This window comes from Ammodytes marinus (assembly GCF_949987685.1).
Source record: "Ammodytes marinus genome assembly, chromosome: 4".
NCBI classification, from domain to species: domain Eukaryota; kingdom Metazoa; phylum Chordata; class Actinopteri; order Uranoscopiformes; family Ammodytidae; genus Ammodytes; species Ammodytes marinus.
Window position 1 is genome coordinate 32,582,333 of NC_137233.1, and position 19,742 is coordinate 32,602,074.

General features: G+C 41.9%; 1 protein-coding gene across 3 annotated transcripts in view; it reads left to right on the forward strand.

Annotated features, from left to right (window-relative positions):
* The first annotated feature begins 4,518 nt into the window (after window positions 1-4,518).
* Window positions 4,519-19,742, forward strand: part of fbln2 (fibulin 2) — a 64,112-nt gene continuing 48,888 nt past the window's right edge. Inside the window, exons 1-2 of one of the 3 annotated variants that reach the window (XM_080026777.1) lie at window positions 4,519-4,566; window positions 7,103-9,016. In XM_080026777.1, coding sequence (XP_079882903.1) covers window positions 7,213-9,016 — 1,804 coding nt within the window. In that variant the 5' untranslated portion in view covers window positions 4,519-4,566; window positions 7,103-7,212. Of the gene's footprint in view, window positions 4,701-7,102; window positions 9,017-19,742 lie in introns of all 3 variants that reach the window. The other 2 variants (XM_080026779.1, XM_080026778.1) reach the window with 2 other exon arrangements.

Sequence of the window (19,742 nt, forward strand, 5' to 3'; positions counted from 1 at the left end):
TCGGCCAGCAACACACTGACTGAATCACAAACATTCCACAAATTAAATTTCTCCATCGCGTTTTTTCTCTCCCCTCAGTTAAATGGTGCCGTTCAAGGACAAACCAAAATTTGCCAGTTCGGACATCAGCAGAGTTGCATTATGATACGACTAACTACCTAACAGTTTGCATTCTACAAAGTGTCCTACTTTATCAAAATAAAATAAAAAACACAGTGTTGTATCATGTGATGATGTGCAGATCATTTGCACGATAATCATTTCAGCCAAACAGGATTTTTGTGACCTACGCTTGAACTACTCAGCAGACGGAGGGGCTGGTTGGTCTTATGTGACTTGGCTCATGTATTGCAGTGCCGGCATCATTAGTTAGCTAATGTGCTCCATCATGCCATATATAAAAGGATAGAAGTTGGCAAAAAAAAGCCTTAGTATGCTGCAAACAAAGTGTTTTTTTGAACATCACGCCAACAAGGTACAGTTGTCAAATATATTTCAGTTCTGGAAAAGAACCTGGATGTTCCACTTTCACTTTGCGCTCTCTGTAACAGTAAGCAGTAAGTAAAACTATTTAAAAAAAGACAGCCAGAAACAGAATTTTTCAAATCCCAGCGACTTTATCGCCTCTGTACAGCTGTCTGGTGGCTGTGTGCAGTTGGCATGACGTCTTATGTTATTTACGCATTTGACATCTGGTCAATCTTCCTATGTTATTTTTTCTAAAGCCGTCATACATCTTGTATATTCGAAGGAATCACATTTATTCAAGCTGTGCAAAATCATATCAGGAGATTATCTTGGAGTACATCTTGCACATATTTAACATGATCTCACTTTCCTCAGGCTCCAGCTGGTTTGGAGAAGGACGGTGATAGTAATCTAAATGCTCAGCCAAAACAGGAAACCAAAGTTATCTACAGACTGTCCCATTTCCCAGTATCCGTTTTCTCAATGAATGCACTAAACTGACCCACCCTGAGCAGTCCTCATAAGTATTTGTCGCTAACGTCACGTTATACAGTATATAGTATTGACACATTACTTGCAAGTGGAGCTAAAGAAAAATGGCCCCCCAGATGTGATGTTAAAGTCGTTTTTGAGGCCTCTCTTTAATAAAACCATACTAGAATAAAACTATACCAATGAGACTTGGAACCAGATGCCTCTCTATAACCCCACACACGAAGCCTCACTCCCCGGGGGTCGTGCCGGGCTATTTCAAATCCGTGTCTGCAGTTCTTGACGACTTTCCCCAGAGATCACACTGGGCTTCCACAAATCTCACCCATGCATTTGTCAAGTCCCCACTCACTCAGTGTTTTATAGCAGGGCTGAGCTTCATCCTGTTATATGGCGCATGCAAAATCCAAGTATGAGCTCTCTACAAGTGGCAGTCCCTGCTCTGATCCTGTTACCCTGTTACTACTCTGTGTGAGTCTTCGGCTCCATTTCAGACAGAGGACTGCACTTAAAGGTGGAGTCGGCGATTCTGGAGAACGCTTGTTGTAAAAAAACGTGTGTAGCCAGAATCAGTGAATATCTCCTGTACTGTATATCTAATATTGTACTTTGTGTGCGCTGAAAAAGAAAACTGGTATTAATACCCAGCCTAAGCTCTGTAAACTTGCATGTAGAAACGGAATGTTAACAAAGGGGGCCCACCATATCTAGCAACATGACTGTTTACAGAGCCTGGGCTGTGTAATAACGTTTTATTTATTTTCGGGGCACAGAACACACACAATACAGACAGGTAGTGGATTGTGATGAGAAAATCACATATTTTGACAAAAAGGGATTTGAACAACTAGCATTCTCCACAGACGCTGACTCACCTTTGACTCTAAAGAGATGTGCTGTCAAAGCCAAGTCCACTTTCAAATGTGAAAAATAAGGCCACTGGTTCGTCATATATACTGAATAAGAAGTGTAGGCCTGTAAGCAGGTTTTGACAGTATCCTTACAATGACCCAGCCCTGAACACTCTCTCAACGCGGGTCCTCTCTGTTGTTTGACCTCAATCTCTCATCTCTATAGTTGAAAGCTGGCCCACTCCCCTGGCCATGTGGTCTTATCTGGCCCATCAGAGCCAATCTGTTTATCACAGCACAGACCACCACTCCAGCCCAGGCCCTGACAGCTCCTCATTAAGACCTTTTTATAGGGGCTTCTGGGAGGGGTCCAAAGTGCTTGTCCGGCCACTGCGTTCCAACATGCTGATTGAATCCATTCAAACACAACTAGCGTGTTATTGTATCCCAAAAACAACACTCACTCTCCCCTACACTCTTTGAACTCCTCAACACATCCCCCTGGAGGTGCCAAATTTACGATGTCCTCCAAAGGAGCCGCGCTTCAAGTAAATTGAAGGTGTGTCGTGAAAGTGAGACACAAGATTGGTCTCAAGTTGTAAAGTCACTTTAGCCTTCTTCTGCCATTTGCTGTTGGAACATTTGAATTCAGATCCGTTTGAATTCAAAGCCACGCTCACTTGACAATGACGTGCATCTTTCTTCATCCCACCAGGGAAGGATAGGGGGCACAGCATGGGATCAAACAGGTAATTTAAAAAGAAAAACAGGCCTGCATTTGAAGATTTGTTCTGTTGTTAGTAGTTTAGATAGCCTATGGCCTTGTGTTGTAGCCTGGTCCAACCAGACCATCGTACTTCATTTCATTTGTACAGAAGGTCTGGAAGTGCTGTAATTGGCAAACGTTCACTCACTTGGAGGCGGGTGTCTGTTGAAGTTTAAAACTATTGGATCTGCCCAGTGCCACTCTGGATTAGCCAACCAATCACATCACGTTTGGTCAGACGTATGTCATGAGCCGACTTCTAACGGTGAGTTTCAGTTGTACAGGGAAATAGGAAATTTCCGACTTCACTATATTGTAGTCTATGGATCTACCGGTACCTGGCAACGGTAACTTTCTAGAGCCTAACGTTTAGTTATTTGGATGAGAAAGGTTGTAAGCGTCCATACTTTGCCGAGCAGATGCACTGGAACACAGACAGGTCGGAACTCAGAACTACCACGTCGGAAATTTCCGAGTTCCGAGTATAGAGGAACGCAGCATTCAACTGAAACTGGAGCGAGACTTCGACGTCATCATTCTCAACCACTCGCTCTGTTCGCTGATTGGACCGCCAAAAATGTGGACGAGCAGAATCCCACTAACACACCCCACCCCCAGACTGACTACTGAAGTGAAATGAAAATTGAGCGGAATTAGGTAGGCAGGCGGAGCCAGGCTACTTGTGTTGTGTATGTAATGTTAACTTGCAGGAGTAGGACAGAAAGCAGCAGGAGTTATGATGTGTACCTGAGCACTCTTGTTAAGCCAAGGTTACGGTCCTGCAAGATCCTTTAAAATCACAGCAGTGGACAGCAGCTACAGTTTACCCTGAGGGCCAACAACATGGCTCTAAAGGAAACGAGTGCCGTGGCATAGTAACTGTGTTTTAACCAGTTATACTGTTATACTACAATTAGCTAAATATGAGGGGACAAATAGAGTGGAACATTACCATCAACCCTGGCTTATCTTCCTCTGTGGGCTGATGTAAACCTTTTGTGAGTTCAAAGGAGATGACCAAAGTGCGTAACTTTGGACGGAACAAGGCTAGCTTCATTCCCCTTTCCTTAAAGTTATGCTATTCTAAGATAGGCTAATTTCTTCCTGGCTCTAGATCCATACTGGATACGACAGGTATACCCCTTTATATGTCATTATGTCAGATTAATAATCGTAATATGACAATGGCGAGGCAAAGTAAACTTTGACTCAGTAAAATAGACTTTGTCTAACTTGGCTGGGATTTGGACACGTGCAAAGTCATAATAATAATAATAATAATAATAATAATAATAATAATAATAATAATAATAATAATAATAATAATAATAATAATAATAATAATAATAATAATAATAATAATAATACATTTATATAAAAAATTGCGTTGTTTTAACTGATGGTCAACTCTGAGTGAATCAAAAAAGTGGTTTTAATACACAAAGGCTCTGATCGGTAAGGGGATGTTGACATAGGTGTCCCTCATTGTTACCACATGCCCGTTTCAGAGCTTAGTACCAGGTTTTATTTTCAGTGCACACACAGTATACTTTCAGGTGATGGATTGTGAGGAGATATTCACTGATTTTGACAAAAATTGTCTCCAGAATCACTGACTGCACCTTTAAAAGTCCCACCTTAAGCTATATTTTTTGTATATTCTCTTGCACAACCTTTTTCTTTAATTATCTTCTTTTTTTACATTTAGCATTTGACTAGGCTACATAGGCTACATGTTGAACTTTTTCATCATTTGTCCATGAGCCAAAGCTCAACAGGTCAAATACATTAAATGTCCCTATACTACCTGCAGTATAGGCTATGTGCTACTCATGTGGGACGGCCCTGTCTGGAATCTCGGGCCGGGGAAACTTTTCGTTCCTCCCCCTCCGCCTCCGCCTCCCTTCTGCCCAGATGGTCAAAAGGTTTCTCACTCGCGGCGCTCAGTGGAACCGGCAGCCGGCGGCCCATCACTCCGTGCATGACAAGGTAACACAAGCCGGTGTTTACAAACCGCTTCATTCGTTAAACTGCCCACCGTCCGCGGCCTATTTGATTTGAACCTACACTTAGTTCGCCAGCGTTAAACACAGCTGAATCCATGGGTGTTGCGGTAAGAACTTGTGAGTCGCTCAGTGCGGATTTCTTTTTTCAAACTTTACTTTCATTAGAGAAGGCGACTCAACTGTGCACAATCTTGCATTGACAGTTGTAGCCTATACGTTTTCTAGTTATCAGGTGGAAAATATGTGACAGGTAGCAATGCAGTGTATGACGGACTGAAAAAGATGCTAAGTCTATATGTATAACTAAAGTCTCTTTCGTCCAGTCTTTTGTAAATTGTTGAAATAGTTTTCTTTTGTTATTACTTTTTGATTTGCTCTTACTTTTATGTTGCTCAATGCACACAGGCGTCCTGACAGCAGCAAGAAAATGTATTCAGAATTATAAAACGTTTTAATATACAGTATGCTTGTCATTACAGTCTTTATAAAATACACAACCATGAGCGTCAATCAATTTGAATTTGAACTTTAAAGCATCTCTCTCTCAAAAACAGTAGTCCTACACTTCTGTTTCACAAGCGCACCGAAAGAATCGTCTTATTTCGTTCATGGTGTCCGAGCATGACATGAGGGGATTGTTTGGATTTTTGGATTGTTTGGAGATCAGCTGAGCTTGTGTGTGTGTGTGTGTGTGTGTGTGTGTGTGTGTGTGTGTGTGTGTGTGTGTGTGTGTGTGTGTGTGTGTGTGTGTGTGTGTGTGTGTGCGTGTGCGTGTGTGTGTGTGCTTGCGTGCTTGCGCTTGTGCTTGCGTGCGTTTGTGTTAGCAGGCAGAGAGAGCACAGAGGAATCCCCCATCCCTCAACACTGGGAAACACCCGGCTGCTAGACCCACTAATTTCGCATTCTTTTGCAGCCTTGCCTTGCCAAATTTTATTATGTCTGCCCTGGTACTGTATGACGGCATGCCATTTCCATTGACATGACTGCCTAGATCCTGCCCTCTCAGGGCTGACATAAGCCCCCGGTTTGGAAGACAGAAGGGCCTTCAGGGCAGGCTGGGGATAGTTAATCCCCCTGAGGAGCCTGTGACAGACGCTTCAACTCTGAAAGTTTGCAGTGAAAGAAATGCCAATTATTCAATTCATCTTCTTTTTCTTTGCTTTATACATTGTGCATTGTGGTTCAAACTGCTTGGCTTTGACTGCAGAATATCAAAAGCAGCCTTTATATTCCAATGGTCTGGGCTTCAGAGCAACAACAAAAAGCTTGTGAAATCCTCTATGACTAAACAACACAATTGCTTTTACATTTCATTGTGCCATGTGGTTCAGTTTGAGAACCTGAAACATGACAAGACTGATAGAAAGCAAAGAGATGTATTGGCTAAAAAAAAAGTTTTTAGTCTTTGAGTGGAACAATTTAGCTAGACTCCCACTGCGTGACAACATTCCCTAAGTGCAAGGATGTGATGGTAGTCTTTTGTATTACATAAGGCATGGCAAAGGTAATAAGACAGAAGACTTCTGAGTACAATGTGTGAACTATTTCCAGCTGTTAGGTCACTGTCTGGCTCCCTCTTTAATGTGGAGCTGATGACTCAGATCACAGATGATGAAGTGAAGAGCCATCCTTATTGAGAGCAGATTTAGCAGGTTTACTGACTTGTGACAGTGCCATTTTGTGACGAATCAGTGTTGAATTCAGCACTCCTTAGATACTTCATGGATATCAGGCCAGGGATAGCGTGGTCGGAGTTTGATGGAGCTGAGCCATGTGAATGTATGCTTAGTGTCTTTGATGATGAATTGGGTCTGTCCAAAAACATTCTGGCAAAGAGATGAATGTGTTGTGTTTGGAAATGTCTCAAAATCAGAACAGAACAATAGTGGAGCAGAAGGGATTTGTCATATTTGAGACGTTGATTCCTTTTGTTGTTTCTATTCTACAAAATTGTCAAATGATTTCATGAACTTCTTTATTAATATTTATCCATGCATGATTTTTGTGTTTTTTGTGAAATGAACCAAACTAATGAACTGACTCCATAATGGAGTAGTTGTGTCAAAATAGTCATTTTTTTAATCTGAAACAGCAACTCCCATTAAACACATCATTTAGAAGAATCATTAGTCAAATGAGACTTTGCACTTTAGTCTCTGTTCCACTAATAACTACAGTGAAATCATTTCCATGAAGTGGAATCAATTTCCATCAAACACAAATACTAAAGTATTATGTCGTTTCTATGTTCAGCAATTATACTTTAGAGTTTATTGCCACACAAGATTGTTATGGCAATGTAGATAATCAGGGATGTGGTAGACTTGCCTTGGGCAGGTTCCAACTTTCATCATAATGATTGAAAATGAGGTGTATGTGGTCTTATTGTTAGGGGAAGTATGAGGCTGTAAAGATTGGACTCTTGTGAGCTCAACTATAAAGCCAGATGTTGCTATGCTTTCTTTTTTTTTAAATAAGCCTGTCTGCCTATCTCTCTCTACTTCTTCTGTTTCTTGCAGACTAGAGGTGCTTTACGTGGGCAAAATGTGCCAGAATCCTTAAAGACAAAGTAAAGGATAATACCTGAGGATACCTGATCTCCCTTGCTCGTGTACGTACACCTGGTGCAATGGCTCGTCTTGCAATAACTGAAGCAACACTGCTGAGACTGTCACTTCTCTTTCTGTACGTGAGTGTTTGCTTGTGCCAGCGTGACTGCACCAGTGTGGACTGTCCCGGGTTGGACAATTGTATCGAAGAAGTGCTGGAGAAAGGCGCCTGTTGCGCTTCATGCCTGCAAAAAGGATGCACATGCGAGGGTTACCAATACTATGATTGCCTCAATGCTGGATTCAAGAATGGCAAGGTGCCGGAGGGAGATGCCTACTTTGTCGACTATGGCAGCACGGAATGTTCCTGTCCTGCAGGAGGAGGCAGGATCAGCTGCAATTTCATGAGCTGTCCTGAACTGCCTCCAAACTGTATCGAGGTTTCAGAGCCGGCAGACGCCTGCATGCAGTGCGAACGTGTCGGATGTATCAACGATGAGCAAAAGTATGACGCCGGACACTCCTTTCACATTGACCCCTGTCGGGTCTGCCACTGCCCCACCGAAGGAGGGAAGCTGATGTGCTACCCTGTGCCAGACTGTGATCCGAACAAGGTTCATAAACCAATGTTAGCTGCACCGACAGAGGAGGACACACCAGGCCGGCGCAACAGTTTCCCCCTCAGATTTGACCAAGAAGAACGTGTGGATCAAGTCTCAAGCCCTCATCGTCTGTCTCCTGTTGAGACTCTTCCTCTCTTCAAACCGTCGCATTCGGATAAAGAAGAGCCAGAAGATTATGATTACAGTCCTACAGACACTCCAGAGACCTACCCTCAATCTCGGGTCTCTCCCACCGTGGCTTCCTCCTCCAACAGGGTCATCTCTGTGTCCCGAGACTCTGAAAGACCCGACAGAACCTCTGCCCGTCAGAACTTTAACACTCGAGGCAAGCTGGAGCTGAGAGAGCGATACGGAGTGCATACCCAACCCGCGGACAGAGAGGAAATGAGAGGAAGTCTCCTGAGAGGGGAGCAGAGTACAGTCAAGCCAAATACAGCACACAAAGACACCACAACTTCTTGGAAGGCCTCACAGGGTCTAACAAGTGTGCAAAGTGTCACATTGGGGGATCTCACTACACATGCAGATGTAGAGAATCCATCGTATCCACTCCAAAGTTCGGATACATTCATATTTCCACTGAACCGAGGAACAGGGAATGAAAAACACTCAGAGTACCCACATATCACTTCAGAGAGTACGGTTCATCACCGAAATGCATCAGATAGTGTGACACCCATTGGTTCAAAGACACAGATTGACTCAAGTCATCCAGTTAGAGATACAGACAATCAAAACAGTCATCAGAGACAAACAGATAGAGTGGACTTTCCACCATACATGCTTAGAACCCCAGAAAGCACAAATGGCCAAGAAGTATTACTGGGGACAGTTGTTCCAGACAGGGAGGAAGGTGTTGATGAGGAAGAGAGGGATGAGGAAGAAACAGTATCTTTTCATGGTTTCACTGGGCCTGAAGGAAGGGACGTGCCCTACGAGCCAGAATCAGCACAGCAGGAGAGAAGCCATGAGGATCCAGAGAGCACCCATCCATCCAGCAGCTACGAAAAGAGCACACTCGAGCCCAGCACCAGCCCACCCAGGAGGCCTGAGGACCTGACAACCCCCATGGTCAGTTTCATCACCACCATCTCCCCGACCACCATTACCCAGCCACCAGTGAGGGTCAAGCTGGATAAGGCTGAGAACAACAGGAAGCCAGGTCAAAGGCTGTTTAACCTTTACAGTGAAGACGAGGAGGAGATGGAGAAAGAGGAGGAGAGAAAAGATGGCATTTCCCCCCCCTTCAAACATGATGGAGGTAAGTCAAAAGATGCTTTCAAATCACTGACATGCACAGGAATACTGTTCACATCTTTTCTGTCTTTAAAGATAGCGATTTATATTTAAGAATGAGTTACCAACATGAACTGGTGAAATGTTGTACGCCGCCAGTATGTGTCTTGGTCAAAGGAATCCATAGGGAAATACTTTATGTGTTTGTTTTCTAAAAATACTATCAAACAATATGTCGTTACCATATTTCTCATTGAGTTCCCAATTTTGAAATCAGTCATCTCAATGTTTAGCCATATAATAATGCTCTTATTCAGAACAATGCTCCCTTTCTCTTCCCCATTCTGAATACCCAAGCCAAGCTAAAGCCATACATCATTTAGCGCATGGAATGAGCGGAGACACTGGCCTTTCCCCAGGTATCTGCACTTCAACATAAATAGTGAGCCCAGGGTCTGTCTGGAGCGGAGAGTCAAACGCTCCTCCCGTGGTGAACATGCACTCACAGCAGTCTCATAGCAGTCCACTACCATCGCTCACCCAGCACACACCCACACACACACACACACACACACACACACACACACACAAACACACACACAAATGGCCTCGCTGCCGTTTTACTGCACCTTGCCTTAGCTCTCCCACAGGAGGCACACTTGGAGCTGGAGAACATGAATTTGGTAATAAATTATCCCTGGCCTTCAACCTTCAGTCGCTTTTATTTCAGTGTTTTGTCTTAGATTTCAGAGTTTCGATTTGAGGGATTTAGAAACGATACTAAATTGTATTTCTTTGTAGGATCTTTGTGTTTCAAGTGTCCCAACAAACAGGGTGGGTGGTACTGTGGACGCTTGCTTCTTGGATTTGCTCGTTGGCCATGTTTATACGACAACAGTCTCTCTGAAAACGGGAAGGTTTTTCCATTATGTTTGCAGAAACTTGCGCATTCAGACGTTTGTCCAGTGAAATGCTTTTAAGTGAAGCCAGTGAAATGCTTTCAATGTGAAGCCGGGTGGTCTCAATAACTTACTACTCGCTTAGACTAAATTTACCCGCATTTTGCGAGTGTTATATTTGAGCCTTGACACAGTGCATGTTGTCTTCTAACTTCTAACTCGTGAGTGGCTAGTTTGACAGCAAATGTAACAGGCCGACGCATGTGCTGAGTGCAAACGGTATTATCATGTAAATGATAGGCCGCAAACGTAGAAATACCTTTGCGTTGGTGCTGCAATCGTCACCGTGTAAGTACCCCCTTAAAAGATTAAGAAAAAACAATACTTTTCATACAGCCTACCTACGGGCGATCACTGCACATTCCAAATGTACTGTTCTTTTATTTCATTCAAAGAAAATGAAGTGAAACTACATCTGTTCCTGTACTTTATCTACCCAACAGAACTTGAAGGATTGAACATGTCGAAATGAATGGCAGAGTGCTTTGCATCAACTGATGGTGGGGTGAAGCATCTAAGAGATTTATTTTGATGAAAACTACTACTGCTATTTAAATGTTGAGCCGAAATAGTTTTGCAGGTCATTGCACTTAATGTGGGACTGGCTGAGTCATTTGATCCATTGCTGAAATGGCTTTTAAAAAGGTGTGTGCAGCTGGAGGCAGTAGCAGATCCAGATGTTGGTACCCACAAGGGATCAGATATACAGAGTTAGACTTTACTTTCTAGTTTTCATATTTTCTAAATATTATTTTTACTAGTTGCATCGACTCCTCTCTGTGATCAACTCATTGTATAAGGAGTTACTGACTGGATCACTGTACTGCGTTGCACCCCATCATACATGTGTTGCTTTATTGTTTGTAAAGCTGACATCGTGTCGTGTGAGAAATAGACACTCAACTCATTTATCCAAAGCGCTATTTTAATTGAGCGTGTGGGTGACAAAAGGATCCGGTTCTTTGCCTATTAGGAGGCTTGTCGTTATCAATTCATCTTTTGATGAGATAATTACATAATCACTCTGTGACACCTTCGATTTATGCTCAGGCCATTTGCACATTGATTCACGGTAATAAGGAAGGACTTGTGTTTGTGTGTGTGTTTGTGTGTGTGTGTGTGTGTGTGTGTGTGTGTGTGTGTGTGTGTGTGTGTGTGTGTGTGTGTGTGTGTGTGTGTGTGTGTGTGCGCAGTGGGACGGCTGTTGTATTGTTGTTGCTGGCCAAAGTGTCTCTAGCTGAAAATGACACATGCAGGCTGTGTCCTCTGTAGCATATGCAGGAGGATAAGCTAAGGATTTATCTATAGGGCTGGGACGATGCTCTTATTACCAGATAAACTGCTTCCTCTAGATAGAAACGCCCAGTACTGACTACAGACAGGTGGCTGCTCTCATGATCTCAGAGTGGAACGAGAGGGCAGGGCCAGGCAGGCCTCTCTCCAGCCTGCTGATAAGTTAAGAAGTTTATCAGTTGTTGTGTGATGGCACGTTGTCTCAGGATAGCACCAGCAAAGTGGGCACAGTTTTGGGGCTACTGTTTAATTCTATCTATAAAAATCCCTTTGTGGTAATCTTTTTTTTAAGATGGAAGGAAAAGTTTGTCCCGCACTTAATCTGCAAAAAAAAATACATCCAACATTTGACGCTATTTGATCTTTTTTCTAATGACTTGGTTTTGCCTTTAAAGGCCTACTTCACCGGTTTGAATATGAAGGTGTCACAGTAAAAGACATCACAGTAATATTTACAAAGTACGTTTTTTTTTTAACCCTACATTTCTCTTTCTGTGATGTCACGAGAAAGAGAAGTATAGGGTTAAAAAAAACACTCTTTCTGCCTTTTCTCAGGCTAGGATGAACCGATTTAAAAAAAATTCGCACATTTATACTACATAGGATCTCAGAATTCAATACACCTTCATATTCAAACCGGTGAAGTAGGCCTTTAAGTGTACTACGTTACACTTCTATTTGACCGAATGTGATTATTTTAACAAACATTCAAATGGAAAGTCATTAGTGGTGACATGCATGTAAATTGGAACTCTATTGATTCAGTTGTCACCTCTGTCCCATCTCTCCCATTCAAAAGACTTGTCTTCCTCTCTCTGACTGATATCTTATTGATATACACTGAAGCTGCAAGTATTTGCCAATGAGATTGACACCAAGAAAGTTGTTGTTGACAGTTTAAGCTTCTCATATGGTAGAACTGGCTCATGTCCCCTGTCCTTCATAAAAGCAAATTCAATATATTTGGGATCTGAACACAAAACAAGAAACTTGATGACATTAAATTGAACATTTTCACTGGCATTTATCATTGGTATCTCATGTATGTTAGACCGGACTGCTTATTAACTAATCTAATTAACTAAAAAATAATCTGCAGGTTAAATTGATGATACCCCGCCTGTGTGTGTCAAATTAAGGAGGTGTGGTGTAGTGGGCGATTGTGATGCTTTAAATTCATGCAATCTTCTCGCCGTGAATAGGAAAATGTAAGAAAGTCATAATATCTAAAGCGTGACAAAATACTCATTTGACACAGTGGAGGCCAACAGCCTGTTGTGCAGCTGTGTGGCTTCATTTGAGTTTTTTCTATAACTTGGTAAAAACAGATTCAACGTGAAGAGGGATGTACAGTGTGTACACCATCGTTGAGCAGGTGGAAGTCATTTCTCGTCAGTAGGAATGCTTAGCCACACTTCAGGCTAAATCCTTTTACATGTGGGATAAACGTTAAATGAGTACCCAGAAGCCCTCACTTAGCGGTAATATGGTCGTGATGCACCAATCAAAATGCAGGATGACTTTAACTGTTGACCGCAGAGGATCATTGGGCGCTTGAATATAGTGAGAATATGATTGGCTGTGCACAGTTGTCGGGGCTGGAGAATCTCAACACATCCCTTTTGTGGCATCCACCACCTACGGTTGACCTATGACAACATGTTTAAGTGGTTTGTAGAAGGGGGGGGGGGGTGTTAGCCGAGCAGTACTTGACGTGTCCCCTTCCTCCTCCAGTGAGTTATATCACTGATTCTCTGCCAGTCAGGCATCCTAAACAGTTTGTCAGCGTGATAGAGAGGCTTAGAGAGGCTGCTCAATCAAATGAGGATGATTTATTTGTCAGCTATGCTTCACACTCTCCTGGACCCAGGTGGAGTCAGTCCTGAAGTGGCTTTTTTAAAGGCTCCTGTCATGATCCATCAGGCATGGTGGCAACAGCTGTCTCAATGTGTGTGTGTGTGTGTGTGTGTGTGTGTGTGTGTGTGTGTGTGTGTGTGTGTGTGTGTGTGTGTGTGTGTGTGTGTGTGTGTGTGTGTGTGAGTGTGTGTGTGTGTGTGTGTGTGTGAGTGTGTGTGTGTGTGTGTGCTTTAGATTACCATCTGTTACATCTCATTGCTGTTGGTCTTTTTGATCTATTGTGATTCCCACTGGACTTAACTGGAACAAAAATAAGCTGTCTTTTATACACTTCTCTCATTTCTGGTATAGTGATTGTATTTATCTGATACATTTAAGTCAGCGTCAGCATGTACTGTAACTGTACTACACTTCATGGAGTAATCGAAGTACTCATGTAAGTACACTTACCTTGTGTAAAATAATAACAGTGTCAGATTCTCCACTCCAAACTCACTATAATTTTTTAATAATGGCCCCCTTGACAAACAGGCTATTTTTCTACAGCTGCTGATGGTCCATTTGGCTGGCAGAAATGTCACTAGCAGATTGTATCTGCTTGAAAAAACCTATCAGCCCAATAGTTTGGCTAATTACGCCATTGTATATGCAACATATCCCACAACATTTAGTCTTCTTTTTGCACTGTTTGTATTGTCAATGTGTTTTCTACATTCTTTATACATTATGTATTTGATGTCATTTGGGACACTCGTGACTTTATTGTGCACTATAGCTACATAATAAACGTAATATCATATAGGGTTCTTTTTGAGTTACGGTTACTAAGCTCAATTGGATAATTGCAATGGAGAGTAAGAAAAAAGATCCAATAGAAATATGCGTTATAAGTATACCATCATAATAAAAAGCTTAATGATAACACATATAGTAGCTGCCGGGAGCTTCCTCACACTCTTCTAGCTTTAGCCTATTTGTTTTAATACATTGTGCAGTCAGGACATTGTGTTAAAAAGCCCTTAAGTCTCTGTTACCATTGAAGTCATTGTAAAGTCACTGGTATATTGATAAACCACCAAAGTCTACTGCGGCAAAACATTATACCATTTTTGAACGATGTAAGAAGCACAACTAAAGGAATAACCGACTCTAATTCCCCCTCAGCCTTAAAACAAGTCCCTGCTGGATTCTGCCTGCCTCCACAACATCAGTGTGTGATCCAGATTCAAGGTCCAAGACAGACAGTCCCCTGGCCCTGAGAAAAAAAAAAACTCCAATGAAAATGCCAGTCACACTCGCAGTTCCCTGACAGATAGGATGGTCACGGAATGAGTTTTAACACAATCTGGTCTGCCCTTAGCCCCCCCCCCCCCCCTCCCCCCCTATACACCGCAAAGAAAACGAAAAGAGCTTTTACATCATGCTTTTTCCACGGAATCTCTTTCAACTCCAGGGAACACAGCTCATGTTATAGCAGACTCTCCAAGACCTGAGTCTAAACTACCCCTGCGTTCCAAATCACATACTCTTTCTTTTTACTACACTACATACTAAAGTACAGAACAGTTTTAGGGTCAAGGAAAGAAGAAAAAAAACAGATAAGGAAGATTTCTTTTTCATAATGTTGAGGAATGTCGAGAATAAAGACGAATACTCCACAATTCTATTGGAGTTAGAGGGGCATTTGTGTATTTTAAGCATACTACAATTGACTTGCATGTATTTTTCTGGCATACTTAATAGCAGGGAAGTATGGGTATTGGAACGCAGGGTACATATGTTTAACTTAAATGCGGGACTTAATTTTCCATCTGTTTACCTATACATGCACACTGCTTCCTCTGGGGACCTACAACATCAAACAGTGAACTTCTGCACTATGGCTAAAAAGGCTTTTTGATCTGAGGTCTGGGCATGTACATAACAGCTTAGCAGATATTTCTATATGTGTGGATTAGAGACAGAAAGGATTTCATCTCTACAAAAGGAATTACCGCACAAACGGTTCAAACGGAGCTATGCAGTTACACATGACGAGCGAATTGACGAAATGCCGTAAATCTTACTAAAGTCGAATCACTTCCAGTAGTGTCACGTTGAAGCACGAACTTGTCTCATACATTCAGGGAATCTAACCATATGGAGAGCCGTGGATTCGGTGCTGTACACCCGCGTGTTCATCTTGTCATTGACACATATAGGGTCCGTCCCAGTGGTCAGCCTTTCTGTATTTGCAATAAGTCAAGTGTCTCCTTACTGTTGACAGATTTACAGTTTTTCCCAACAATGCCCAAGTGCCGGTTAAGATGCACATGTGTGAAGGACATGTGTTTCCGGCTAAGAGACTTTTCTGCTAGATTTTCATTTTTTTTTTTCAACAGCACATTCAGTCGACCGATCCTTATTTCATTTGACTCTTTAAAACCTCCTACTAGAACATTCATTAAACAGTTCAATTGTCCCCCCGATGATCATAAATGAGCTTTAACAGCAAACGAGACCATCAGAGAAAGGAATGCTATTTTGATATAGTTTTTATTAATGCCATTGCTCAGGTCATGTTTTTCCCCTGGAACTTACTAAAGGCAGGCAAACTGGAAAAAGCCTGCGTTTCCCGAACGGTACTAAATCAAAGTTGACTTTGCTTCACCATCGTCATTTGACCATTATTAATCGGACATATCAATGCATTACCTCATCGCTACGCATCTGCGGTCTCTCTTCATTGGCGTATTGACACTGGCAATCGTAAAAAAACACTACCGCTTTTGTTCAAAGGTGCCACTAGAATGAACAAAAACTGAACGTCCTTCGTCGTAGCTACTTTAAGTTTTATTCTTTCTCAATATGCACAGAGTTTACATTTGATTCCACTGTCTGGATCCTCTCTTTGAGATACTTGAGTCCATACAACCGCCTTTATACATATACTGTAGTTGGCAACACATTGCTGTTTGGATTTCACTGCTTAGGTTTCTAAAACAGAGAGCAACAGAGATGTACCTAATTCATTTAGCCGTTTTTTACAACATTCAAGCAAGAAATAAAATGTCCTGACCTTCCCTTCAGTTTTTGGGGATACAGTTTAGAAAATGCGTTATTTGTGAATTATTTTTAAATCGACTGTTTCTAAAATCTCATCACTACCAACTATACAACACATACTGTCGGGCAAACAGAAAACTTTTGCCAAATTGGTTACCACTTTATTCAGATGCAATAAATGGGCCCATGGTGCTACTAATCCCCTATTACACTGTTCATGAGTAAATACAGCTGTGTGGGAAGAATGATGGGTTAGAGTTGAACCAAGAAGTCAGGCTGTGTACGGCGCAGCTTTATGGATGTTGTTGCAGCGATCAGTTCACTTTGAGTATATTGTGTTTATAAGCACTTAAAGCACTCAGGTTAAAGCCACTACGAGTAACTTGGTCCCTTGGCGCCCCCTTTGGACAAAAGGGGGCGCCCCTTACTTTCCTGAAGTAGTTCATACTAGAACCTCACATCAACAGAAAAACCAAATGGCTACTATATACATTCCATTTGTTATGTTTAAGAAACGTTAGATATGTCAACGACGTCAGACAGGAAATCTGACGGTGTTGACATCTGACGGTGGTGATAGGCCAATGACGGTAAAAAAAACAAAAGCTGGGAGGTTGTGTCAAAGCTTAGCTCAGTAGCTTAGTATATGTTGGATACATACATGTCATAATAATGTCATGTCATACATGTCTTAATTTGCCTAAACATAGGGTTTCTATTTTTTCAACATTGCACCCTGTTTTGTCCCACTTCTCAAGAATCACTGATATATTTGATTTTCAATTATAGAGACACACAAAAGTAATCTGACTCAATTATCACTTTTGCCTCACTAGAATGTGTGGTTGAGTGTTTACCCTGCACGTATTAAAATGTTGCATAGTCTGTGGTCATTAGAGACAGACCATTGATTTAACAAATTGAACAACATGAAATGTCTTCAACAGCTCAGTAGCATTTCATGTCAGTTGCCCACAAATCAGTCATGATAAGAAGCAGGAGATATTGATTTATTTGTGACAGAGAGTTCCTCACTGTGTTTGGTCATAGAGAGACAGTGATGGTTGTTCAGCTGAGCTCCATGTTATCTAGACAACATGGCCCCTGTCCATAGCTCTCCTTTCCCATCACGGCCCCGGCATCCGACTTTCTATTCCTCCACTTCCAGTTTCTAATTATGACAAAATTGTAATTACACTCGCACTAGATTAACATGACACAAATGAACAAACCGGAGGACGACTATAGCCATTTGCAGTTAGTCTTTGGCTATGCTGCCTGCAATTAAAGCCAAGGCCGTTTTTTTTCTCCAGGCAAATGCTCCCTCCAACACCAGTGTTGATTAGGGTGGACATTTCACATGTGATTACTTCTAATGACCTCAGAATGGCAAATTAATTAGTGTTGGAGGTTGAGAGGGAGAAGAGCAATTTTGGGATTGGCACAATATTGTAATGGTTTTTCATTCAGAGACCATTAAGGCAATCGTTTGTGACAACTCTAATGTCATGTTTTCTCATTTCGGTCATTAGTTTCATGTTAAACAATGGTTGGGTGAATTGAAGCTTTTTGTCAGTTAGCAGTGGCGTTTCCAGGACATTTTGACTGGGGTGGCCAAGGTGGGACACAGAGTGGGGTGGCCATCGGAAAGCAAACCTGAACGAAATGGCATGTGAAATGCATTATAACCAATCCAAAGATGATTAACAATCGTACCTTGCCTACCTTGAGAATTACACAAAATGAAATACATACAAAATTAAAATACATTGTTCCTACTTACGCTCAATTTTCATTTCCCTTCAGTAGTCAGTCTGGATCCATGGTATATTCGCGGGTTTTCTCCGGTAGATTTTTACCGGTCCAATCAGGAACAGAGGGAGTGGCTGAGAACAATGACGTTGAGGTCATGTGCCAGTTTCAGTTGTAGTCAGAAGCCGGCGCATGACATACCTCATGAACAAACTTTATGCGATTGGTTGGCAGGTCCAGAGTGGCACTGGGCACATCCAATAGTTTTAAACTTCAACAGACACCCGCCTTCAAGTTAGTTAACGTTTGTCTATTGAGCGATTCCAGACCTTCTGTACAAATGCAATGAAGTACGATGGTCTGGTAGAACCAGGCTACATTGTTCCTGCATTTTAGTGTCTATTAAATAATGAAAATAACAAAAATTATTAGTAAATCTTATGTCTTATTCTTCAATTTAATCTTTTAATTGTGCTTATTGCAATATAAAGTGCAATGCCTTGCAGCCAGCAGCCTGTAGCACCGTCCTATAGGTGTGGGCCTGTCCTGTGGATAATAGTTCCACACTGAAGACGATGATGTTGGCTAAAATAGACTGAATATAATAGAGGCTGCTAGCAGTAGGCTAACTGACACCCCACTGAACCCAATCGTCTCTGAACAGCCTTTCAGAGTATCTGAAAAAAAATCTGATCTGGGTTGGCCGCAGGGGTGGTCACCATAAAATCACCACTGGCTGTTTGCTGGCCTGAAATTTGTCAAGTGGCCACAGTCCTACCATTACTATAGTAGTTGGAAATTGCAAACTGGTCCTACATCAGTGGATAAGCTGTCATCATTGATTGATAAGTGTTTGTTTGATAAACACGGCCTATCAGAAAGAAAGTAAGAAAAAAAATATGTATCATCTTTGAACTAGGCTACCTATCAGGAAAAAAATGACCACTGTCAGTAAGCTCTCCTTAGGAAAAGCATTTAGCTTTGGATGTAGTGTTGTTGGTTTGGCAAATACCAAAACCGGAGCAGTAGAGGCAGATGCCATTTAGATCATTTTTTTCTAGCATTATGGTTCAAGTAAGTAAACGTATGACTGACAAAGACTGGTGGAAGTGATGACATGTTTATGCTGAAATTGTTCCAACCAAAGTTGGGAATGTCTCTGGAGGATCAATTATTTTGTCTACGGTTTTGCCATAGCATCCCTGCAGAAGTTTTCAGAGGTAAAAGCAACAGGCACATATCAGTATTCTAAAAAATGAAAGGATTGTAGTTACTGTAGTTTGGCCTTCAGCAATGGACACAGCTCACAGAATGGAAGGAACACAGTTGCCCATGAAGTTGAAATAAAACAAATTGACCTCTTCTCATGAAATGATTGTGATAATGTGAATTATTCTTGATAGATAAAGTGTATATCTTCTCAAAACTTTATTGATCAATATCATCCAAACATATCCCAGTGAAAATTAAACCACATTTAACCTTTGCAAACTGTGTTTTCAAGTTTAAATAAAATGGGGGCAAGCAGGCCATGGCATCTGCTGCACAACTTAAGAAATATGAGCCCATGGTGCAGGACGGTGTTGACGTTTCCATCCAGCACCACCAATGTTGTTTTTCCTCCATAATGAATACCGGCCCATACCATCACTGAGCTTCACCTGCTTGAGTGGATGCAGTCATCACAAAAGTTCTAACCACTTATTAACAGCACCCTTTGTCTTCCATCTATATACAGTCAAGGGTATAACGGCTCTCTTCCAAAAGACAACATGTCGCCAGTGCCCAAGCTCCAACGCCTGTCAGGGGTAGCCATACTCAATATTAGTGAGTGAGTGACATTTG